Raw genomic sequence first — 19579 nt, 5'->3', positions numbered from 1 at the left:
CGTTCCAGCTTTTGCCACATCATTCCTTTTTTCCAGCCATATCTGACTGTAAGAAAACCTGCTCCCATTCGAGAAACTGGGTGTAAACACCTGAGAAAAAAAATACATTGTTTGAGCTGTTTATAAGACCAGAGTTTGAAGAGGAAACGATGAATCTGTGCAAGATCCAGAAAGATCTGGGCAGCATTTCACAATGTCAGCTTTAGGGAACAAGGTCTGTGGTATCGTATCTGGGGCCTTCCTCTCTGTGTGGCTCAGGTCCCAGTGCCCTGCTCTTCAGCTGTGCGTTTCTAAGGCTCTGCACCACAAATTGCTCTCCTTACGCACAGTCTATCTATCAAACAGAGCCCTGGGTCTCTTTATTCCTCTGTGGTTAGCACTATTGAAATAGCATTTCCCAGAGCTCTGGAAAACATTTCTATCCAATATCTGTCCTATTTTCGGTGCTTAAATTGGCCTTAACAAAGCATAAGCCTCAAACAGATTTTCCTCCCTTCCAATATATAGTGAAGTTATTCATCATGGGCAACCCTGGATGCAGAGGTAATGGTGAAAGAAATGGTGTGTGGTTTTACATTTCATTTATGCAAATTAAAATACATTGTGCTTCTCACTGGGACTGTATTTTAACAACAGTTTTGGTTTGTAGCTCCACATCTGAAGTAAAAAGAAAGATTGTTTCTCATATGAAGAAACAATGACCTCACATGTTAAGGTATGCAAGAAGCTGGAGAAAAGTGTTTTTCTAGTGAAATGTATTTTCAGCAAGTTATTTCCCATGTGGCTCATACCAAGAGATTAGTATTGCTGTATGTGAAGAAAGTTTGTACGTACATGGTTATCCCATTGTATATAGCACCATTAAACAACTCCAATCAGCACAGCCAACAAAATGTTCAACTAGAGGGTGAGATGAAGGCACGGGCAGATGGTGGAAACTCTTCAGGAATAGCTACAGCATGGGGGCAGGTGAGGTCTTCTCCAGGTTCTCTCCTCAATTCTTTACTAAACCTGTAAGCAAATGATTGTTTCCCAGTACCTCCACCTAATGCTCACATTAGGGCACAACATTTGTTTGTAGACTTTTAGGCAAAACAATTTTGGTATTTGAAGAAATTTTCCTAATTCTTTAGTCATAACCAGAAATCATTAGATGAGTTTCTGAAGTACTTCTGTCTTGACCTATATTCTGGGTAAGGTTCTGCAAAAAGTCAAGGTTAAAGTAAAAAACTTGGTCACACAGGTGGGATCTGTAATGACTAGACAGCTTATCTGATTTTATTTGCATGCCCATAGTTTACTTTTGTTCCAGTAGCTCTGGAAATTTTTGTAAATAGTACTAAGAGGAAGATAAAATGATATGCCTGTGGCAAAGTCATAACTGAAGCATTTTGTGGTGGTATTTTGGGAAGCTCTCAATGGATCATCTGTAAAATGTTTTGTCTGGGATGAGTATTGTTTCCTATTTTTCTCTCGCTACTTGTTTACTAGCTTTGAAACTCCCACTATGCTTTCACTAGGACCTTAAGCCAAAAAGCTCTAAAAGGAATTCACATGGTAGCTGTGAAAACAGGTTTTGTTCATGCTCATGAACGGATGGTCAGTGGCCTGTCTGAAGGGATGTGGACCTTTGGTAAGGTGATGGTAATTTGATCAGGTCCTTAGGCCATTCCGTTTGGGTCCATGTGCTTTCTTTGGGTCAGTCTGGTCACTCTTGAGCATTTCATGGGTGCCATTTTCCTGTTTTCTCATGTACGGTTTGCAGCAGGGTTCTCTGTTTGCTCTGGGATGCAGCTGTGCTTTGGATTGTCTTTCTAACAAGGCTCGTTCCTCGAGCGGGCCAAAATTTGCAGCAGGATGCCGAAGGCACATGCTCAGGAGAAGGTCTGTACAGTGCAGCATGTCAGGCTGTGGGTGAGCTCCTCCTGCCTCGTGAACAGAGGCAGTACTTGGGGGCTAATGAAGCAGCACTTGGGCTAACAAGGCAGCTGAGGCTGGTGGCACGACGGCGGGATTGCCAGCTTCCCGCAGTGCAGGCCACAGCCGCCTTGTGCTCTGGTGAGTGCAGAGAGGCCTTTGCTTGGTTCTCCAGTATTATTTTAGGATGCTGCCTTCGTATCCTGGCACTTTCATCTTCCGTGGCCTTAATTGGGGTGAGCTGCAGCTCCCTGGGAAAGCACAGGTCACACTGAGCCCCTGGGAGCAGTGCTCGAGGATGGACGGACAGAGCGAGCAGCCTCAGAACAGAACTCCGTTTGTGGTTCTGAGTGGTACATTTTTCAAACAGGCTGCCCAGTTGGTTTAAAGTATAAGGAATAAAACTAGCATTTTCCAGTCAGTGCCTGATTTGGATCTCTTGCTTGGTGGCAAAGCGGATATTGAAATTTCTTCTCGTATCACAAGAACAAGAACTTTTATCTGATATCACATATGTGAGAGTCACAAAAACATGTCCAGCAAAGCTGCTTGTTTAAACCATTTCTTCATCTTGTAAAAATACAGGATATTAGGATTTTTTGTTTGTTTTGGTTTTGTTTTTTACTTCATTTGCTTAAGGCTCAGTCTTACACAGGTCTTGCACGAGTCTTAAGGCCTTGAAAGGCAAAAAGCTCCATTAAAGCCCCTGGATTTGCACCAGTAGCAGCACCTGCCAAGGGACAATGCCTTGCAGAATCAGGAACCTAGGCTGATGCTCAGGACTTGCTCTTCTTAAATGTTTGTGCAGTCCCCCATCCTGACTGGCATCTCCAGGTGCTGCTTTCATGCACTCAAATATTAATGATGGTGGAAGGAATTCCATGGTTTAAGCTGTACTACAAAAAAAAAAAAAAAAAAAAAAAGGAAAAAAGGTCTAAACTGCTAAAACCCATATCCATATGGCCAGTAGAAGATTTTCTGCACCTATGAATCCTAATATGCTCTTGCAGATGTGGTTAGTTTATGCAAGGGTTACTTGACATGCCTGCCCACAGCAGTAGAGGGCTGGAGTCTCTGAATCAAGCCATCCCTTCCAATGTTAGGTTTCTAAACTTGTCTGGAGAGGGAAAGTTTGTATTTTTCAGTTTCCAGTGGAGCTGCAAAAGTTATATGCCAGGCCAAGCTTTTAAGGTGATTTATTGTGTGACTCTGGATACACTTTGATTTCTAGATTTATTTTTTTTATCTGTAAAATGGATAATATGCAACTACTGTCCTTTTATGGCATAGTGAGAAAAGTAGTTATCCTTAAATGTCAAGCATATGTCAATGGCACAAAATAAATTAACTATATTAGAGATTATTTACATGCCAACTCACTAGATTCTTGGGGGAAAGCACTTATATCCCAAAGTAATACTATTATTAAACATTCATGGCTTTGCTCCTGCCGGTATGTGGGATAAGTTTGAGAAAAAGAGGGATATTGTGTTCTAGCCTGCATTATCTTTTGGTGAGTCTTACTTTTTTCGCTTTTGTTAACTTCAAGATTTGAAATGCAACTTACCTGAGCAACTATATGGTGTCTCATGTGAAATACTGAGACTGCTGCAACCTTCTATGAACCAGACTGTCTTGCCAAGACAGAACCTTTGAATGAAATAGAATCATAGACTGGTTCAGGTTGGAAGGACCCTACAGCCCATTATTCCACCCCCCTGCCATGGGCAGGGATGCCTCCCACCAGCCCAGGCTGTCCAAAGCCCCCTCCAGCCTGGCCTTGGGCACCTCCAGGGATGGGGCACCTCCAGCTTCCCTTCCTCCCTTTTCCAGATCAACGCTTGATTGAAAATCAAAGTTGATTGTAATGCTAGTTTGAAAGTGCCCATGTTCATCTGCATTAATTCTTTTCTCTCTTTTTTTTTTTTTTTTTTTTTTTTAAATGCAGGTTATTTTTTTTAATGCATGTCAAAGATTTCCTAACTCTTGCTATGCAGAGTGTCTTTAAGAATTATGTTTTAAAAGAGAACGTGCTGAAGAGAGTGTTTATATCTAGAATACCTTATGTAGATTATAGCATGAAATCTTTGAAGAGCATTTTTTGTATTTTGAAATAAAAATGCCAGTTAAGGCTGCTTTTGGCATGAATATAAGTGTTTTGTTTTTTTCCTTTGGCTTTGGTTTTTGCTTTGGTTTTGCTCTGATAACCAGATAAGTCTATCTGCTTTTATCTGGTTATACATGAACACAGTTTTCCACTTTAATTCACTCAATAATGTCAAAAGTATTGTTGGAATGAGTCTTTGAACTTGTGTCTGTGCAAATTTTGTTATGCAGCCTTTCTCTCGAGAATGCCGTCTCAAATAAGGTCATCTCCGATCTAACATTAACCAGTTCTGCCAAGAAGACAGGCTACTCTTCTCACTTTCCCATTTTTGTGTGTATATGTGTGTATATGTTCTTCAGAAAGCCAAACTTGGGCCAGCTGGTAACAAAGTCATTACTCCATCAGAAGACAGGAATTCAAGTGCGCCATCCAACAATCTGGACAGGGTGAAGCTGACAGATTTCAACTTTCTTATGGTTCTTGGAAAGGGGAGCTTTGGAAAGGTAAGAATTCTTGACAACTTGCCTTTACTACCTAGGTCACTCTGCCAGTTCTGGAAGTCACCAGCGTTGGTAGGGCTGGATATTGGGAAAAATCATGAATAGTACATATATATGTATTTGAAATCTGTTAGTCAAGAGAAAGGACTGCTATTTTTCTGACATTTTATCAGATACTTATATGATGATGTGCCCTTTACTGGAGAAGTCCTCAGGGATTTAGCATTTTATCAGCCCCTGGGCAATATGGCTGTGATAAACCAGCAAGTTTTGGCTCAGGCATTGTCTAAAACGACTGGTACATCCCATTGCAGTAGGTGACTAATGATGATATTTTTGGAGTTTTGATCGAGTTAGTCTGTACACAAGAGCTGGATTGCCATCTATACGATAAATGGGGCATATGAGTCACCTTCTCCCATTGGTAGGTAGGAAGATTTTCACTCTTGTTTCTTTTTGTGCAGGTGATGCTGGCAGACAGGAAGGGGACAGAGGAGCTCTATGCAATCAAAATACTGAAAAAAGATGTGGTGATTCAGGACGATGATGTTGAGTGTACAATGGTTGAAAAACGAGTGCTGGCTTTGCAGGATAAACCACCATTCCTAACACAACTTCACTCTTGTTTCCAAACAGTTGTACGTGAGCTCTCTTGCAACTGTGATGTTTTCTACACTATGTGATCATGAATTATGTCAGTTCAATAACTTGTATTATTATGCAACCTGTATTCCATAGGTTCTTCACATAGGAAACAGTGAAGAGAGAGACACCCCTTAGAGTTTTAAACCTAAATTCTAGGATTACAGATTTTTCTCCATATAGTAATTCCAGCAGACCAGTGGGAAAATTTGTAAATTTAATAATGTGTGCTTTGCTAAGTCAGACCCTTAAACCCAGATTCTCAAAGGTTCCTAAATATATTTAAGGATCTGAGGATAGTACTTGTAAAGTCTTAATGGTGCTTATTTTATCACAAGAGCATTACTCATGAATCAATGTTGATGGATTTAATTTGTTTTGCTGGTACCCCTGGCACAGAAAAAAGCATTGGGCTTTTTTTCTTCATTTTCTATAAATAAACAAAGTGGAGATTTCCCCATCACATTGCAAAAAATCTCCCAAAGACAGACTCCAGGATGACTCTGACAATCCAGCGGCACCGTACTGGTCTGAAAGCAGCATGGCAGGCAGTTGGCTCTCAGTGGGTGCTGGCTTCTTGGAGTTGCCTTTATTGACACAAAGTCAAGGCTCTTCTTGTCTCGCCTTGGAGCTGTCTTAATGATGATAGCCCTGAATTAGTGCCCCAGCAGTGGGCTGTAGCTTAATGGGGTGACAAAAGGACATATGTATGTTGTTTTTCCACTTGACTATTCCATATCTTCCACATCAGATGGTTTGAATCAAAACAACAAACAAAAAACTAGTTAGTTTGAAGTAATAACATTGTAATATTCCACAAACACATCATGTCATCCTGTCACCATTTCATAGTACAATTGTCTGTGTTGTTAGGGGCATTTTCCAACTCTTTTTAGTATCTACAAATCTCTGAGCAGAAAATGGCCTGAATGATTTGCAAACATAATTAAGCACAGTAAAACATGAATCTGGGAACTATTGCATTTGGTCATTTTTTGCTTTCTATAATATTCTTACTGCCTCTACTTAAAAAATGAAGATAGCTGTAATAGGATGAAAGTTAGTAAGAAATAGACTTTTTTCCCTGCGATTATGTATATCTTTATAATGTTTCATTAGTAATCAAAAAGCTTAGTGTCATCAATAATTGAAAAACCACTTTGATTAATCTTATCTTTCTTTTGGGCAGCTTCTTTTTTAATGTAAAATGTACAAATGTCTAGTGTTTTCTCGCTAAGGGGAATGGGGGAAAAAAGTTGAGGTTTTTAGTATTTGCAATATAATTTTTCTGGATGATCACATACAAGAACAACGTGGCCACATAAAGGTCTAGACAAATATTGCAAACACCTTTACCTCGTTTACTTCATGTTTTCCTAAGTGTAGAGTACTTTGCACTTGGTGCTGTGAAATGCTCTGAAGGATTAGCATTAGCTACAAAAATGAGAAATTCAAAATGAAAGAGAAGAAAAAGCATATGCTGTTTGGCCATAGAAAAAACTGATTAATTGTTGTTAATGTTTTTAGCTGCTCTTTTTCCTTGCAGGCTTCTGTTGCCATGGATTTTACAATAAGACAATTCATATAAAAATCTAAATTTTATAGTTCAGATCTGGCCAATTAACCATTTTGCCTATGGCTCATCTGTTGGACTTAGCTTAGAAAATCAAAGCTTTTAAATGTATGTTAATGTTATAAAAGTAGAGACTCTGGACAAGTAGAGACTTCCTACTTCCAATTGGTGGTTCTGAAGGAAAGAGTGGGAATAGAGGTTATACCAGAGCATCTTAATAATGAGTTTCTTTTGCATCAGATTATTGGGAACTTTCATATAAATACTTCAAGATAATGCTTCCATCCAAAATGAATAAAGGAAAATCAGAGGAAGCCAAAAATATCTCTTCTGCAATTGGGAGGAAGACTGTTAATGCATCTGATACGCTATTTGGATCATGTTGTGACTGCAGAAAACAAGCTTGCCATAATGTTGTCTGCCAGAATTTTCAAAGCTAGGTGGCCTAAATCATCCACCCTAAATAAAAGATGTTTGCAGAGTGTGAACCAATATATTTGTACAGAAGGCACTTGGAAGAGGTCAATTTTAGTCCTCTGGAAAATGGGGAACAGATTGCTTCACGTCTTACTGTCTGAAGGTCACTAAGTGGGGAAAATACTACATAAGTGCACTCCAATATGTTGTGGTCCTGTTTCACTTGAGATACCTGGGTGTGGATTTTAAAAGTCTTAACTGTTGAAGAAAAAGCACCCTTCAAAATACTTTATTGCAGTCCTTCTTTAGCTGAAATAGGGACTTGTGAGAAAGGAACTTGGTGTCACTGGTGAAAGTAGAAGATACTTTTGTAAACCCTTTAACTTCTTTTCTTGCCTCCTTTTAGTTATGAGAAGAAAAATATATACTTCCTAAGAAGGAAAACTTATTAGGAGGCATTAGGAATGGGCTGAAAGTAAGAATTTTCAACCATCTTTAATGCTTTTTCACATTTCTTTTTAGCAGACAGAACTATATGTGAGTAATTATGGGAACATTGTAGACAACTAATATATAAAATTGCATCACTAAAATTGGCAAAACTAGACAGGTCCCATCAGTCATTTACTCTTGCAGGTTTTCCAAAACATTCCATTTCCATTTCCTGATCTATCAATTCTGCCAGAATGTACAACCAGTCCCAATAATCTTAAAAGCTTTATAATATCATATCAGTGATTTTTTTGCCGATCAATGCATATCTAATATTATGTCTAAAGTATTTATGTGCATCTTTAATACTTTATCCTAGGACCGCCTGTATTTTGTTATGGAATATGTGAATGGTGGTGATCTCATGTATCACATTCAGCAAGTAGGAAAATTTAAGGAGCCACAAGCAGTGTGAGTGTTCATGTTTATATATTTAAATTGTGTCATCATCTTAATTTTACCCTGTAAGAGGGTTAGATTTCTTTGTCACACTAACTCGTAGCATCTTCCTAGGTTTAGTCGGAAGTCTAGGCTGTCCTTTTTTTGATTGCATTTTTTAAGACCCAAAAGAAGTTTATTTTGAAAATGTTATTTGCACACACAGGCCAAAGGTAGTCGTACCTTTATTAAACAATACAGCAAAACAAAGGCAGTGTGTGCTTTAAAAGTGACCATTTAAACAAGGCAACAGGAAATTAAAAGTATTACTTAGTATTCTCATGTTGCTTTTAAAAGCAAGTATATAACAAAAGCAAGAACATTTCAATCTGAATTAATATTATAGGGAAGTTTTAGAAATACACTTCACATTTTGATAGAGTTTATACAAGATAAATTCAATGTATAGCTTATAAGAAGTTCTGTAATTCTACTTTTTATAGAAGTTTTATTTGTGAGAAGTTACTAAATGATTAGAAGTTGTTTATATACATGGTCCCTTTTAGATTATTGTACATCTGGCATATCAGTGAGTAACTGATAATGATCTGCAACATACTCAAATGTGGATACCATCAGTACCATTTTAGTCATGCTTAAAACATCTCGTCATCATTTATTAGTGTTTCATAAATCATTTACCAGTGAAACTTTAAAATGAAGTGTGACCGATTCTGTTTAAGAATTTGGCTAAAATAATTTCTCATTTTGATTTAAATAATCAGGGCTTGTTTAAATGAGAGGCCTTCTAAATATAAGCATTTGATATAAAACAGAGTGTCAACAACTCGCTAAATGAAAACTCAATGCTGTCAGAACACCCTTGGTCCCCAGCTAATGTAACTTGCTGAACACCAGTTGGAAACAGTGCTTTATGACAGCTCACGCCTGCGGAGCATATTCGTTCACACACGTCCACAAATAGCTCTGGTTTCAGAGCTAAGCGTTCATTTTCTTTATGCTAGCCTAAAAAATAATCTTGTCTTTGGATAATCTTCTTGCCTATAATTTGTGCAGCAACAGACTTCAAACATCCATCAATATTATATATCCTTTAACTACATTCAGCAATTATATTTTATATGGTAATCATTTTAATTAGTTTTATGTAATTAATCCATTAACAGCCTGTATAAAGGAATACTATTTCTGCAAATGATTTAGTGCCATATGAATTGCAATGTAAATTGAATTGCATCCTGAATTCAGCATTGATATGTGATTAGAGATAATGACCTATGCAGGCAGACTGATCAGTGCAGTAAAAATGCTGTACTTCAGCTGCAGAAAGTTTTTTTTCTGGTCTAGGGAGAAGTTTCCAATTTAAAAATAAATAAATAAATAAAATCTGTACTATCTTATCATCAAATACTCAAAATTAATTGTATCTATTAAAGTAAATTTGAAGTAATATATCTTTTATGTCTACCTATAATGTATATTTCTATACTTATGTTATCATTTTTTACCATGATGCATTTCCAAAGTATTTTGTGAGAGGGAAATCATGAGGCAATATGAAATCTGTTGGGCTTTTTTCATACAGGTTCTATGCAGCTGAGATCTCGGTTGGGTTATTCTTTCTCCATAACAGAGGGATTATTTATAGGTGAGTATAATCTGTTGTAAGCCATTTCTGAACTATTTTTAAAACCCTTAAATGATCAGTTTCTTGAATTTTTCAGTTCATTTTTAAAACGTGTTACAAAAAGCAATCGCAGCAGCATTCTGTTGGTTGTATTGTTGTTGGAGCACTGTAAACCAAAGCCTCTGCTTTACCTGAACTTTTCTGTGCTCTGCCCAATCAATTCAAGTGAAAACTCTCAAAAATGTGAAACATCTTGCGCTTTCCTGTTTGGAAGTTCATAAGGGTCAGTGAGAGTGTGCTCATTATCATCCACAGCTCTCTCTTTATTATTTGTTGGTTTTCGATGCTTATGGCTATTCTCATATATCTGCAGGGAGGTGCCTGGCTCCCTTGGGACTGCAGAGTGCCATGTACGCACATCCCCCGTCCCTCCACCCCCAGAAAGCTGCACATACCCCTCACCTGGCCACAGAAGTAGATAAGTTGGCCCTAATTGATCCTAAGCATTAACATTAAATCCCTGTGATTCTTTATAGAGATCTGAAATTAGATAATGTGATGTTGGATTCAGAAGGACACATCAAAATTGCTGATTTTGGAATGTGCAAGGAACATATGTTAGACGGAGTAACAACCAGGACCTTCTGTGGCACTCCAGACTACATTGCACCAGAGGTAAATATTTACCTTTTCAAGAATCTTATGGTCTCTCAAATGAGAATTGGCAGCACTCACATCTCACACCTCCCAATGTCGATAGCCGGAGCTGTGGATACTCTGTGGATGGTACCACTTGTATTTCTATAGGTGTACTGAATAACTTCATGAATTAATACAGTTACATCAGTAAGACCTTACTATTTTAAAATGTATCTAGTTGATGGAAAATTTTATTTGATATGAGATCAGTATTTCAAATTTTGTTTGTACTAGCAAAGACTAAATAAGCAAGCTCACCCCCTTGTGATTTTTAATTTGTAGCCTGAAAATGTTGTTATACAAAACTGTGCTTCAGCGTGAAGTCAGAGAAAGTTCGAGGGGGTTGCTGATGAGATCAGCAAACATTTTATTGATGAGATCAGCAAACATTTTATTTGCTGATTTATCAGCAAACATATTTTATAACATAGTTTCTTTAATGTTTTTGTCTATAGGTTCACACAGCTGCCAAAATACATATCTTTAAAGGTTGTTCAGCATTTTCAGGAAAACACAAATCTCATTGATTTTTGGAAAGGGACTGGTGAGGCCGTGAAACTTTTCAATGACCTCCCTACAAAGCTACTTGGGTCCGCTCCAGGCCCTGTCTTACAGGGGTTGTGTAGTTGTCCTGGGGTCCTGCTTTTGATCTCGGGAAAACGCCAGTCATCAAAAGCCTCAACTAAGCTGTAAGATCAGGACTTGAACGAAATTGATGTCATAAATCCATACTTTGACTAGGGTTTTCCACGACTTACCAGTACCTCTGCTGCATTCAAGCCTCCAAAGTACTGAAAATCCCATTCAAACACGAACCTAGCTGCAGTGTGTCTAAAATGCAAATTGGGTGATGAGAAACACAACTGTATTTTAAAGCACTGAGATAGAGAAATAGGAGCTTAGAGTTAAGATTTTTTAGTCTGGATATGATTTCTATTTCAATAGTCTAGGTATAAGACATGAAAAACAAGCACATGTGGTGATTTGGAAATTATTCAAATATATGAATATTAAAATCTGGTGTTTGTGCGTACTGAGCTTTCAAGAGTCTTGATTTGTTTGGCTGCAAATTCAAGGCAAGAGGCTGTATCCTGATCCAAGAGACGCTGTGTTTCACCAAGTGCTGAGCAAGAGGCAGCGCTGGCTGGAACATTTCTGGCTGTAATTGAATGTTTGTTGGAATATAGGAGATTTATACATGGACAAGTAAATTAGTGTCTAAGGTGAATTTTGTCATCTTTATGAAATTGGAATGAAAAATAGTTTATTTTTTTCTAGTTGCTAATTCATGCTTTTCAGAGTGAAATAAAACCTTTTTTTTTTTTTTTTTTTTCCACAAATCGCTGTTGCTTGCTACAGGATATCAGAACAACCAGAGCAGTATTTCATTTTCTCCTGTCAAAACATAAATGAAGCCAATATGATAAATCAAAAAGTCTCCTTTCTGTGGCAACCAGCTTGTGCCAGCTAATACCAAAGAACATATTATCAGTGCCAAAATGCTCAATATGGGTCAGTGTTGGAATGATTTATTTTAATTTATTTGGAAATGCAATGTGAAGAAATAAAGCTTTTACCAAAACATTCAGTCACTGGGAGGAAATTAGTCTTTCCATTATCTTACAAACAGATTTCGTATTTATTTATTTATTTATTTATTTATTTTTGGTTAGACAATTTTCTTTAGTTTCTGAGGACATTATTGTGACTAACAAGTTGCTAACTAGGCCTGTGATAAACTTCAAAGTAAGGTTGATGTCTGGCTTCCAGGGGCATGTTCCCGTGGGCTAAGATGTATAATAGATTATAATGTGGATGCGTTTCCAGAGTATTATTCCCTGCTGCATGAAGATAAATGGGCTAAATCTAAATAAACTGTTTGAGAAATCTGGAGTAGAGCTGTCCTGTGAGTGTGGGGCACTCAAAACTACAGAACTAGCTCTTTTGGTCAGTGTTAGGGAAATGGCATGACTGCAGTGGGTTCTGAAGGACCCCCGCTGTCTCTCCGTGAGTTAACCCCAGGCAGTTCAGAGGTAGCATGGCTGGGGTGCAGGGGTCAGATGGGGCCACGAGGACATCTCAGCTGGCTTCACATGGATGACCTTGGCACAGAAATGCGGGGGAATGGTGGCACAGCATTCAGAAAGGTGGATGTGCATTTCCATGCACTCGCTGTAAAATACTGCTTTCCTTTTATATGCTTGGGGATTTGTTGTTACACACTGGTGTATAACACACTGATATTAATATTCCTTTTTTTAATCATACACAATCTGGGAAGTATGCAGAGGCTGAACTGGCTGAATCCTGGGTTTGACCACATCTGTCAAGCAAACAGTGGTTCTCTGGTATTTATTGATGTGCTGAACTTAAACATAAATATTTATGATCAGGGCAGTATAATAGCCTTGAAATCAATTAATACTTTGTATTTCCTTGACTAGTCAAGAGAGACAGAAGCAGATGGATGCCGAGGCTTAGTGGGGATCCTGGCAGCACCACCCGCTGCCTGCGGTGCAGTACTGAACCCTACCATGAGCACCCTGGCAGTACCTGGAAGAATGATTTTGAATTTCAGAGGACTTTAAATTAAAAATTCCTTTTCCCTTCTCCTCTATCAAATAGCCTCAGACCTTAAGTTCTAACTGCAGTTGTCAGGATTAGGAGAGGGTAGTAGGTATTGCAACGGTTTGGAAAGTGTGCGTTTGACTGTTTCTCATGCTAGTTATATTTATTTCTTTTAATAACTGTGCTTTAACTTTTCCAGTAGACGTAAAAGATGTTCACAAAAGACTCTTTCTTTTGCCTCGGGGATATAATCTTTTCATCCCAACTGGCTACCAGCTGCAAGTGGCAATGATCTAAACATTCCTACAAATTGCTGGTATTAATCTCTGTGTCCTGCTCTTCACTGTGCCTTCCTTGGAGGCAAAAAAAAAAAGAGGAAAAAATGCAGTCAACATTGCTCAGCCAGTTTGGCTTGATGCAAGAAATTCCTCCTGAGCTCTCAAATCCACAGAACCTGAACAGACAGAACCCTTAAAAATACAGTCATCAGTAGGGGAAATAGGACATTTGAAATGCAAAAAGGCAATCATTTAAATAGTGATGGAGAAGGAGGGGAAGGAAGGATCTTATCAACTTTCCATTCCTGCCGGACCAGTAGAAAACAGAGGCCATAGCAGGAGGAGAGGATGGTTCTTCATTTCTGGTCCCACAGCCCCCTCACTGCTCTGTGGGTCTGCTCTGCTCACTGCAGTGAGACAGGAGGTCAGTGTTAATATGCCCCTCGTTAGTAATGTGCCTGTGTTTATTTCAAGAGATACCAAAGCCTGTACCTGCAGATAGGCTGATATTGGCAGCTGCTGCCAGGCTGGCAGTGCTGGCTCTGGGTGCAGCAGCTGGGAGGTAATGCACAGTGATTGCAGGATGAGGAGGGAGCTGCTGAAAATACGCCGTTTAGAACTTGCTGACTTTGTACCGCTGCGTTTGACTGTATATTCAAAACTCATCTGCGTCCTCCCACATGTAATTCCTTCCTTGAAATGAGCATCCTTTCCTCTCCTTTGCATTTTCCAATTAATGCTTTGAGTAACTCCCAGTGTTATGTGTGGGTATAGCTGTTGGTTTCTGTGCGTGACACACAGGTTGGAGCATGAACGTGGCACATAGGTTTGCTGTGTTTCACTGGTGTCATATCCTTACCGGGGTGCAGCAGGTGATTCAAATGTGCATGTTTAATTAGGATTAAAGGAAAACACCTTATAGTGTTACATACATCAATGGACAGTGACAGCAAAGTATCACCTTTTCCTACATTGCAATAGGGACATGAAAAGTGTTTATATTGCATTTGCAGTGGAACTTCTCTGAAGTGGGCCCTTTCCAGTCCCAGTAGAACTCCATGTCTGTATTTCTTTCCCAAAATCCCACTCTTTCATCATGCGATTGGTTCCACATGAGAGATGCATGCTCTCTTGGAAGGGCCACTGCTCCTCTTGTCGTGCACTTCTGTTGATGTTGACATGGAGCATCAACTGAATATTTCAGCCGATGACATAGGACACAAATTTTAGTGCTCTCGTGACTCTGACCATATGTTAGGTTAACTGTAGGAGATTTTTTCATGTTCATTCTGTCTCTCTTGATGATTCTGCTTGATATGCTCTCACAAAGGCAAATTTAATTGGGGCAGATTGCATTTGCTGATGAGAATGCTATTTAGAGAACAGTCCAATCTTGACTTGCTTCTTGCTGGTTAAGTAAATGGCATCCTTAGGTCCATGCTTTGTTACATCCTTCATTTTATGACATTGTGTTACCTTCTTGAAATATTTCCTCTCCTCAGTGCTCCCATCAAACTCTTTGACACTAGGAGGAGAAGTAGATTAGAGCATGCTGGACAGACCTGAGACCATGCCTGTCTCCTAGTATTTCCTTTTGCCGTGCTGTGGATCTATCTTTCTCTCTCATTTGCTAATTTAAATATGCTGTTCCTTCCAAAACCACTTAAATGCAGTGCGCTTATTGTACAAAATGTTTTGCCCTTACAGATTAATGACCTTCTGAAAAATATCCCTTTCTGTTTTGGTAACACACCTTGCCATTCCATCAGGCAAGGAGGTATTGTGGGAGAGGGGTTGAGGATGAAATGTTTTAATGTTTTCTTTGTGTAAAGGTCAGAGTTTTTTTCTGGATAAAGTTCTGAAAGTGTTTAGTCTTTGAAAAAGCAACATTGATTCCACAGGACCTCTGGGAACTTGCTGGTGATAGAAATGATAGGGAGGGCAACCAAGTTTGTTCACCACCGTAACACGAAATGAATGTCCCAAATATATCTTATAAAAGCTCAATGTATGTGGCTACTGCTAAAAGACAATTAAGATAGCCTTTATGTAACACCTTTCAGCTGAGAATCTTGTCACTACCTCTGGTTGTGTAATACATTTTGAAGTGTGATTTAATTTGAATTTTTTTGCTTAGAAACAGTGCAGTAATTTTAAATTCATGTGCTGCTGTTACCCCAGCAAAAAATGTGTATTCATATAGAGGCTCTAATTCTGTTTCGTAGCCAGGCAGCCCTGAGAAACAACAAAACTCGCCAGTTCAACTTCTATTTCAGGCAACTAAGAAATCTGGCATATGTGGTCTGTACTGGTCTTAGCAAGTATTTCACAAAGACTAAAAACATCAAAACATATTGGAGGCCCCAGTCCTGGTTTCCCCAGCATAGGTGGGATGTCCTGCATCCCTCCACCATGCCCACTATCACATCACAGTTATTTAAAAAGAGATATGAGAGGGTGTCTGAACCTCTGAACACTTCTACAGGATGCCCAAATGCATCTCTTAAATAAATGAACGCTGATCTTTGAACAGGTCCTCATAATAGAAAATGACGCACAAGGGGACCTGCGTGCTGTTTGCACTCGCAGCCTCTCATTGTTTCAGCACTCAATTTGTGCTTCTGGGTGAGTCAGATGCGAACCCAGAGGACGCAAAACACTTGATGTTTCCATTAGGCTGAACAGCAGAAACCGCTTTCTTTTTGATGTAACTGGTATCTGGTTTCATACTAAGAGTATCTTAATCATGCAACTTGGGAAAATGTAACTGAGCTTTTCGGGGTTTTGCTCTTAAATTTTTATTCCTCTTAGAGTGGAACAAAACCATAAATATTGAAAATAGAAGCTTAATTATTAATAATCTGTAAATTAGTGAGTCTCATGACTTGAAGCTTTGACATGGATGGAAAAAATTTTTGTCTTGTCTCCTACATCGTGCTACTCTACTTCCGTCTTTGCCTTCAAATGCACATCTCAAGATCTCCTAAGAGCTGAATTTCCCACGATATCAGAATACCAAACGATGCAGGTGAGTTTAGAATAGCATTTGCAAAAATGTCCAACTCCAGCTGGAAGCAGTGATTAGCTGGAGTGAGGATTACAGTGGTGGCTTTCTGGGTCCTTGCAAAGAACTATGTTTGTCTCTGTGTCACTATTTATCCAATATGTCACCAGACTAGATGTTGGATAACAGGATTTTTGTTTTTGTGTGTGTGTGATTATACAGATTATTGCTTACCAGCCCTATGGGAAGTCTGTGGATTGGTGGGCATACGGAGTGCTGCTCTATGAGATGTTGGCTGGCCAGGTAAGAGTTACCCTCCTGTGCTTGCCATGACCTCTTCCTGCCTGTCCAACACTGCTCTCTATCAAAAGTTGCTAAAGGGCTAGACCCCTAGGGGACAAGCATGGGGCTTTTCATACTCATATTATGTCTGTGTACTCTTGACTGTCTCTGACTTCACTGAGAACGTGTTTAGGTTTTAAGCTCTTTATATTGCACCCACATAATAAAGCACTGCCTTTGAATATGGTTCCTTTGTACTGTAACGATGTTTTAAATAGCCATCTTCAAAATTGAATGGGAGAGAGACGCTTTAGCAGGAAAATGCATGTCAAATGGAAGAAATATAATTTAGTAGCTTGAAACCGCAGGGAGACATAATAAGACTGTGCATATGCTCTGCATTGCAGTTAAGTCACACGAATACAGCTTTTGTATTCTGTGTCCTGGGGGTAAAGTATGGGTCTCACTGCTTGAAATAAGCTTAGTTACAGACCCCTTATTCTGCACAGTTACTGAGACACTGTTCTCTGAGTCACTGAAGTAGGAAAGCAACTCTGTACTGCAGTAAATGGCAGATAACTACTGACTTCAGGAACTCGATTCATCTTGAGTTGGAAAAGATTTGTGCAGGTGGCTTTCATTGAATGTTAGCTAGACGTATGCATTTCCTTAGTGATATGGTTTAGTGGAGGACTTGTTAGACTTAGCGATACGGTTTAGTGATTTAATGGTTTAGTGGAGGACTTGTTAGTGTTAGGTCAGAGGTTGGACTCGATGATCTTGAGGTCTCTTCCAACCTAGGCAATCCTGTGATTCTGTGATTCCTAAGCTTAAAACATACATTTTAACCAAATGCATTTAATAGTTTCTCTACTAAATTCCACTCAACATATTCAAAAAGTTTTTAAAGGGTTGCAATTGCAGTCGTTAACATTTACAGTGTGCACTGCAAATATTAGGCAGCTGAGTGCTTTTTAGACAGTGAGATTTATTATTAGCTCGAACTTACACGGTGGCCATATCCTGGGGGACTCACCCACAGGCACTTCCCTCATCACCTGTACTTAAAAATAAAATGCAGCCCTGTCTGGTGATACAGCCTGCTCCTCACAGAAGCAGAGCCTACGTGCATGTCTTGTAAAACAAACTGGGGTTTCGCTGGAATTAAGTGAGGAGTGGATATATTTTAATACAAGGTAACTGAAAGCTACAGTCTCCAGACTTTACCCCTTAAAATACTGCTGCCTGCCTGGTGCACAGTAGCTTTAAAAACTATAGATAATTGTGAAGATAAACTCATTAAAGATAATCCAGCAAACCTTTCATTAACCTTGCTGCCATGTTGGGGACAGAAATGAAGATCTCCAGGCTGCAGGTGGCTGCAAGCTTGGTGTGTATTCCTGAGCAAGGACCACAGCTTATACTGATGTCTTTGGGCATCTCTGCCTGACTGGGAGGCAGGTTGCTGGGCTGAATGCACCTCTAACATGACCCAGTATGGTATAGTATTGCTATACCATCTCATAAAATGTGGAAAATTAAAGAAAAAAATAGGAGATTAACTTATATGTGCCTTATTTTTAACAGCCTCCATTTGATGGAGAAGATGAAGATGAACTTTTCCAGTCCATAATGGAGCATAATGTTTCCTATCCAAAATCACTGTCCAAAGAAGCCGTCTCCATCTGCAAGGGGGTGAGATAGATGTTTCTTTATCATTAAGCTTCTTTTTGGCAGTCTTTATGAATAACTAAATTTGTCTGGCTTTGCTATGGCACTGTAGTATTTTAAGTGCAACTTCTGTCAGGCTGTGCTAAGTTATATTGTCATAAAGTGCTCATCGCTTGGTGTCACTGATATGTATTCAGCTCCTCCTGCTGTGCCTGCTTATTTTATGGTAAGAACAAATGTCAGAGTCAGTAGCTGCCAAATCCAAAGCAGAAATTATAAACAGGATGATGGTGTGAAAAGTCTCCTCCCGCCTTGCTTCTCAGCCCTTGGCAGCACAACCCCAGCTTTGCAAGGTGAGGAGATTTCCCAGTTTAGATGGATGCCAGATATTCCAGCAAATGTGCTGTGGTCCTCAGCCCAGTGGGCCTAATCACAGCAGCAGAATAAAGAGTTAATAAAATTCATTTTCCAGCGTAGATAAAGATGAGCCTATGTGAAAATCTGCAGCATAACCACAAGGGAACTGTGGAGAAATGGTGTCCCAGTTGTAACCTGTGTGGCCAACAATTTATCTTAGATTCAAAGTTGTTGTTGTTGTTCTCAAGGAAAAGAATGATTTAATTTGAAGGGATTAGCTCAGAAAAAAAAAAAAAATCATCTGACTTTCTCTTGACTCCCTAGTGATGTGATTCCCTAGAGTACTGTCGTTCTGCAGCTTTTCCAACCCATCCCCTATAAAGCCTTACTTTGATGTCTTACATCACTGCACTTAGTGTCAGTTAATTTGGTCATTACTTTTTTCCTTTCCTTCGGAAGAATTTAAGTAGTATTGCATATAACTTGGATATTAATCCTGAAATGAAAAATCATCAAGAAAAAGAAAAGGTGCTTAGAACAAAGTAAAATGAAAGACCACTCTAATTTTGGAGCCTATATCAATGTAGACATGCTGCTTCTGGTAACAAAAACTAAACGATGTATTTTTGTAAAGTACACGGAGATTGATGCCTTGTTGTGAAAATCATACGTTCACCCAGCACAGTTTGAACCTGATCCAATTATCCTGTTTGCAGCTCTCCTGCTTGCTGCTATTCCGCTAGCTGCTTATGCAAAGGGAGTTCAGAAAGTCGAAACTGCATCGCGCCACTAGGTGTAAGGTCAAGTCTCTGTGATATAACATCTTCAATGTCTGCATTAAGCTAACAAATTAATCCCAGACTTCAGTGAGCATTATACCTGAGCTAAGAAGTCAGTGCAGGAGCAGCTGTGTTGCTGGTACTCAGCAGCAGCTCAGCAATCCCAGGCCAGTGCACGGTCGGGCAAGGCGAACGTGCCTGCTGTGCTCCTCAAATTGAATTCTCTGCTTGACGGCTTTTCCACTGGTTCAGAGCGTGCTGAGCTTG

General features: G+C 39.3%; 1 protein-coding gene across 2 annotated transcripts in view; it reads left to right on the top strand.

The window, feature by feature from the left end:
- The window catches only part of PRKCA (protein kinase C alpha), a 157218-nt gene that overhangs the window by 124492 nt on the left and 13147 nt on the right, over nt 1–19579 (top strand). For both annotated transcript variants that reach the window (XM_084492540.1, XM_084492541.1), the window contains 7 exons: nt 4384–4527; nt 4989–5162; nt 7968–8059; nt 9633–9695; nt 10211–10349; nt 16446–16526; nt 18093–18200. In XM_084492540.1, the coding sequence (XP_084348666.1) occupies nt 4384–4527; nt 4989–5162; nt 7968–8059; nt 9633–9695; nt 10211–10349; nt 16446–16526; nt 18093–18200 (801 nt within the window). The remainder of the gene's footprint in view (nt 1–4383; nt 4528–4988; nt 5163–7967; nt 8060–9632; nt 9696–10210; nt 10350–16445; nt 16527–18092; nt 18201–19579) is intronic.

Source organism: Aythya ferina, assembly GCF_964211825.1.
Source record: "Aythya ferina genome assembly, chromosome: 18".
Lineage (NCBI taxonomy): Eukaryota > Metazoa > Chordata > Aves > Anseriformes > Anatidae > Aythya > Aythya ferina.
Note: the sequence above shows the minus strand (reverse complement) of the source record. Positions and strands in the feature narration are given on the sequence as shown.